The following is a 6,424-nucleotide window of genomic DNA, read 5'->3' as shown; positions in this document are numbered from 1 at the left end:
CAGGCGAGAGGCGGTAGGATTTGATGACTTAAGTGATGGACAGCATCACGGGTTCAAATTGGGGCGAGCGCGGGCACGTCGCAACCAGTCAAGCGGCAGGGTCGCAGGCTACGGGGGGTCAGAGCATGTCACATCGCCGTGTCAGCGCTGGAGGGCGGGCCGTCGCCGATTCGACCGCAACCAGATTTGGGGGCGACGAATTGACCTCGTCGCCATCACAGGCGCGGGCCCCGAGCATGCTGGTGCCAGTTGATCATGGTGGAGGTGCCGGTACTATCGAGGGCTATGCAGCCGCCATGGGCGATAGTCTCGTGGACGCGGGCTCTGCGAGCCGCCGAGTGGCCTCCCTTCTTCTTTGGCTTCTCTCTTCTCCATTCGGGAGCCCGGGTTCCATCCGGGGCGCAATGGGGGAGCTGGTTGAGGCTCGAACAGGAGTTGCTCGCAGCGCTTTTCCGGTGGCATTGCCATGCCAGCCCAATTAATGTGCAATGTATTTGCAGCGACACCTGCGACTCGTGATCCGTCCGGGCTGGATGGATGGACGGACCTGAATATGGGGGAAATTGAACGTCGGAACAGGAATCCGTTTGGCCCCAGTCGTGGGTGACAAAGGGGGATTCCGGGGAAGCGATTGGCCGTCGTCCCGACGGTTGGGTCGGTTTGGGATGATCCGAAGTGCGCAGGCGGACGAGTTGAACCAGCGAGTGCTGTGGGTGCTGTCTCCCAGTGCTATCTATTTTTCGCATGGCGTCCGTCTCTCCCCACGTTCGGAGAGAGGAGCAGCGAGGCGGCAGAGCAGGTGAGCAGCTGGCAGGACAGGGACAGGCGTTGATGGGCGTTGCCCTGACGGTTTGGGGCTGGACGGATGGGCGATCCGTTTCGGCGGGACGAGGCACGGCGGGCTTGTGACCAGACGGAGATCGCTGTAAGTGGCAGCGAAGCTGTCGAGCTGCGTTCGTTCTAGCCTTCTGGGCATTCTCGTCTGCGAGGGAGCCAGAAGGAGGACAGTGCCGGCAGGAAGGGCGATCAGAGCTGGCGCCAATCCTAATCGAGTAATACTCCAAGGGCTATTCTTCTTTGGGCAGTGTGCGGGCATTCGGCCAGGTACCGAGAGACGGTTGACGGAAACAGCGCGACGGCGGAACGGACGTGCAGGGTGGAGGAGGTCGAGACGAGGCGATGGAGACGTGGAAATGGAAAACGTGGAGATGAGTCGCGGCGCATATTCGGCCAGACGACTGAGCCACCTAGAGATGGCGACCACGGCCCCGTATCCATCCGTAAGAGATGTAGTGCAGCTTGCAAGTGAGTTTTGGACCGTCTAGCCATGCTCTGGAAGGGCGAGGCCAGTTTACGGAGTGTCGGAGGCCAACCAAACGCGCTCTGAATATGAGCGGACGGACGGACTGACGGACGGGAGACACGAAGGCGGCGAATAGCCAGCCGTCACATGACCCAAACGGTCCCGTGGGCAGAGCGCAGCCCGTGGAGCCGACGATGGAGAAGAAGTGGGTGCAACGGATTGAGCTGGACCGGGCTGGACAAGCTGACGCCAGATCCAGGTCCCGGTTGTGGTTCCTGGACTGAGATGATGGGCAGGCAGAGGGCAGAACGGAGAGCAGAGAGATACTGGCAGCTGACCGTCGACTTCGCCGCCTTAACGGGGAGCTCTGATACTGCCCAAAAAGGCCAAGCGCAGTCTGATTGCTCTATTCCTAAAGTGGCAGTACCTTGGGTCATCCGCACGGCAAAAAGTGCGCTGGGATACCTTCTGGGGTCCAGCGCTGCTCCCCCCCCTCCGCGGTTATGCCGTTTTAGGCTTGGTTCAAGTTGGAAAATAAAGGGCGCACTCCTCAGATTCCCCGCCAGGCCAAGCTCAGTCAGTTCAGTCACACTCACCCTCGGAAAAAGAATCCAGAGACGTCAGGTTCCTGGGCCTCTGGAACTCCGGGGGAGCCACCACGCCTTGCCCCGTCCAGGCAGTGTACCGAACCACCGACCGACCTTCCCCGAACCGCAGGTTTCTGGACTTTCCTAGGTACCTTCGTAGCCCCCCCTTGGGGCAGCCCTTGATATCCCTGCACCGTCAACCAGCTCCTCGCACGCATGACCGAACTGCCTTGCGCGCCTGCTCTCTGTGCCGGTACAATCGGCTACGTACCGATTACCAGAGACATTCCGAACCCCTGGGATCCTGACATTGGGACAGACACCGAGTCTCTCTGAGCCTGAATCACAGCAACAGGCAAAGCAGAACACCAGAAACCAGAAACCAGAAACCACAGGGCCACGTCCGTCCGTCCATCTGTCCATTCATCCATCCATCCGGCCAGGAGAGGCGGCGGCGGCGTCGTCGTCTCGAGCAAAGAAACGACCAGACCAGACACGACAGGCGGGCAGTTGAAGCCAGAGCCAAAGCCAGAGAGACAAAAACAGAAACAGAACCAAAGACATTGCATTGCACATTTGCTACCTGCTCTTTTGGCCCCGTCTTCTCCTTCCCCCTTCCGCCGCCACCCTCCACCACGAACCTGCCCCAGTTCTATTCGGTCGTTCTTTCTCTCTCCCTTTTTATTCTGGGGGTTAATTCTGGAAAGCCACCGACGGCGGTACTTGCCCTCAGTACGGATGGTCGACCTGGAATAGTATCCGTCTGGGTACCGGTATACCTTCCTCCACCACCCACCCGTCGCGACCCAAAGACCAAGCGGTACGTACCGCCGTCCATCCACACCCACATCCACACCCACTCCCACACCCAGTCACCCGCGCCCACACCCTCCTCCTCTTTCCCTGGCGGTGCCCCATCCCGGGGCCCCCTGCTTGCTCCTCCCTCCCTCTTGTCTTCTCTTCTTTTTCTGCTTGTCCCATGTCCATGTCGCGCGAGGAAAATACAATCTACGTACTTTCGTACCGACCGCGACTCACCCCCCATGCCCCCCCCCCCCTTTTGCACGCCCCTCCCCAGTCCCAACACCCCCCCCTTCAATGGCCCATTACCCATCGCACATTACATCTACTACTTACTTACCTACATGCATCCCACTCTCCACTGCCATCTCATCCACATCTTTCAACCCGCTCTAGACAGCAGAGGTGACGATAATAATTAACAACCGTCCTCCCCCAGACTTTCCACCCTTCCCTCTCGCTCTTACTTCATTGCTCCACCAGCAAGCATATCTCGACCATCGATTCGACCTCGTCTTGTGCATCCAGAGCCCCCATTCTCCGGCCTCACCTCTCCGCACACGCTCTCATATTACAACATTCCTCTCCGTCGCCCCTTCTGCACCTTTGCCAGCACCGGACCTCTTAGACCGATCTCGACGCCGACGACGACGTACACAGCGCGTCTCACCCGACAGTCGACATCATCGACCGCCACTCTCACCTGCACGACTCGCGACCCATTGTTGATCCCGACAGCATCGCTATCGTTTCGCTCCAGGCGCCGACTTCACCCTACAAAACTACCGCACCGCGCCCTCACTTTGGGCGTTATTCCCACCTAGACATCACATTATACGCCCTGAACAGTCAGCCGTCAACTGCTCCACCCGAGCAGACTACTTCGGCGCCATGCCTTATCCTCTCGACACTCATGTCCTGACCGTGGACACCAACGTTATCAACAAGGTCGACACCTCAAATCCCCAAAATCTCTACAGCATGTGGACTGGTAAGCATTAGATCCGGCTGCTCTCTCGAGCTCGCCTGGGCGCATCCGCTAACGTGTGTGCTGCAGTCTTCGCAAAGTGCGCAGAGTCTGTCGAACAGGGCCGGAGGTTAGAGAACCTCAGCTGGCGCTTGTGGAACCGCGAAACCTTCTGCTGCACTGAGGAGGAACAGGCCTCGGTCACCGCAACAAGTCTGCCCAGAGAGATCCCCCAGACAAGCAGATTACAAGACATCCCCCAGCTCTCCGGCAGCGTCGAGTCGGAAAACGAGGACGAGGCCGTCGAGTTTACCTCCCTCGCCACCCCCCTCGAGATCCGCCCCAGAATCCAGAGGCAAGACTCCTGTGCCAGCAACCGCAGCAGAGGCAAAGAGCGCCACATCACTTCTGGTGACTTCGAGAAGATGGTCGTCTCCATTATTAAGGAGGAGCCCTTGTCTGCTCCTCTTCCCCAACTCGCCTCGCCCTACATGCCTCCTCAGAAGGAGACCCCAGACTTGGCTCCCGCCTCTCTGGTTTACGAGCACTCTGGATCCACAACTACCGAGTCACCATGCAAGTCCTCGGAAGAGGAACACTCTCAGGAGCCCTCTTCACCCGATATTACCTCCCGCACCACCGTCGTCCGCGGCTTCTCCCCTTCGCAGATCCCGACTTCGCAGTCTATCCCCGCCTCGCCCAAGATCGTCTTGCCTGCTGCTATCCCCGAGCCCAGGTCATCGCCTGCCGCAAAGCCTATCCAAGCCAAGAAGCAGCCCATCTTCTCCATTGGCGAGTCCTGCTCCTCAAGTGAGCAAGGCCAGAGCGTCGACAACTTGCGCCCCATTCCTGCTGCCCCCAAGCGTAAGGTGTTCCAAGTCGGCGGATCCTCTGAGGAGGACAGCTCGCTCAAGAGCGCCCTTGCCTCCCGCCCCGGCTCGCTGCTCAGCGGACAGAAGAAGACGGCCTCCTTTGCCGATCAGGTCCACACCCGCATGATTAACGATGACAACTCTGCTATTGCCGACGACTCAGAGACCGATTATGTTGACGAAAGCGCGATTGACGACGATGATGACTCTTCCGACTGGGAAGACTCAATTGAGGACAGCAACAAGTCGAGCGTCGATGAGAAGACCTTCTTCCAGCGTGTAGACTCCAAGGTCAACCTGACGTCCCGCCGCTCGCTGATCACCCTCATGATCAAGCAGAACGACCGCTCTAAGAACCTGGGCAACATTGCCTCTCAATCCACCTCGGCGCTCCCTTGGTCGCGCACCAGCCACCCGGCACCTCCCACCCTGGCTGTCTCTCCCAACGACTCTGATGACGCGCCTCTCATGATGAAGCGGGGCGTTCGCTCTTCTCCCTTGAAGCCCATCACCGAGGTGCCTCGCTCGGCTGCCCAGCCTATCTACGCGACGGCCAGCCACAGCCATCTCCAGGCCGCTCTCTCGCCCCGAACCACCCGGCGCAACATGCTCGCCACCGAGCTGACCGAGTCTCTGCGCCGCAACCTCCTCTGGGAACGGCAGCAAAAGTCTTCGACGGCCAATGCCGTCCTCAAGAGACGTCACACCTCCCACGATGTCGCCAACTTGAAGCAGTACCCCGAGAAGGTGTGCCTCAAGAACGAGGACGGACCTACCAACAACCCTCAATATTTCTCCAAGGACACCGACAACTTTGGAGGCTACCACTCCAAGGGTTGGTAAACCATCTACCATCTACACTCCACCCACATACCACATTACAGCACATACTTCTCACGATATCCGGCGAGCGTGTGGCCACTGAGCCCGCTCGAGCACGGTTGATTTCTGGTTGCTATTTACATTGCATTGCGCGCGGCGACATCGCATGGGCTTTGCTTTTTATCATCATTACCCTAATGTTGGGCGCGCATGGATGAGAAGTTGTCTTCTCACGATACGACTGCATTACCGCAAGGGCATCGCAAGAGGCGTTTTTTAAAGCCTCCCGGATGCATCCATTGGGCCGGGGCGTGTGTGGCCTCAATGGACCTGGTTCTAATTTTCACATTTGCACGGCGTCTCTTATATGATACCATGGTCTGTTTCGTTTTCGCAACATACCACCTTCATGTTTTATCAACGAGTCTGGGTCTCTGCATTTACATCATGGTTGTCGAAAGCTCTGTACTGGTGAAAGATGGATTGTACTCTTATGGACAGGGTCTACAGGGAAAGACCAAACTACAGAAGGCATACCCGAGGGCGACCTCAACAACAGAGAAGCTACTGTTGGGGGCATGCTGACGACAGGAAAAAAAAGACGGGGGGCTGTGGAAGACCAAAAGTGGGTAAAACCCACGAGAAAAGGCCCAAGAGGAAAAAGGAAAAGCTTGTAGAAGCGCGCAAGGAGGTCGGCGCATACAGGCCACAAAAGCAGGAGGATTACGACGAACAACCCAAAAAAAATAGCAAAATCGTCAAAGAGTTTTAGCAAAAACATGAATAAAAGTTGGCCATTGAATCAATCACACCCTCTCCTGCATCGTATTGCATCCCGCGCCCCTGTGAAGTCTCTTCCCTTCTCCCTCCTCTACCTCTCTGCACGCGTTTTGGTGTACTGGAAGGACTTGGTCAAACTACTGGCTGGCCCTAGCGACCACCTGCTGCGGCTGCTGCTGACTGATCTGGAAGCACAGTGGGAGGGAACGGCGTCCATGCGCTCACCGCTCACAAGGGCAGGGCCAGTGTTGAGCACACGGTACGCTAGAGCCGTCTCCATCACGAGCCGGAA

General features: G+C 57.9%; 1 protein-coding gene across 1 annotated transcript; it reads left to right on the top strand.

Moving 5' to 3' along the window:
• Positions 1-3,582: 3,582 nt before the first annotated feature.
• Positions 3,583-5,373, top strand: EsH8_VI_001224 (uncharacterized protein; the record flags this gene model as incomplete). Its single annotated transcript, XM_083272477.1, has 2 exons — positions 3,583-3,682; positions 3,749-5,373. 2 exons carry the CDS (start codon positions 3,583-3,585, stop codon positions 5,371-5,373), a joined length of 1,725 nt encoding a protein of 574 aa, XP_083127651.1.
• Positions 5,374-6,424: the final 1,051 nt, after the last annotated feature.

The sequence above is a fragment of the Colletotrichum jinshuiense genome, chromosome 6, assembly GCF_051148585.1.
Source record: "Colletotrichum jinshuiense chromosome 6, complete sequence".
Taxonomy (NCBI): domain Eukaryota; kingdom Fungi; phylum Ascomycota; class Sordariomycetes; order Glomerellales; family Glomerellaceae; genus Colletotrichum; species Colletotrichum jinshuiense.
This window is presented reverse-complemented; position numbering and strand designations above follow the sequence as displayed.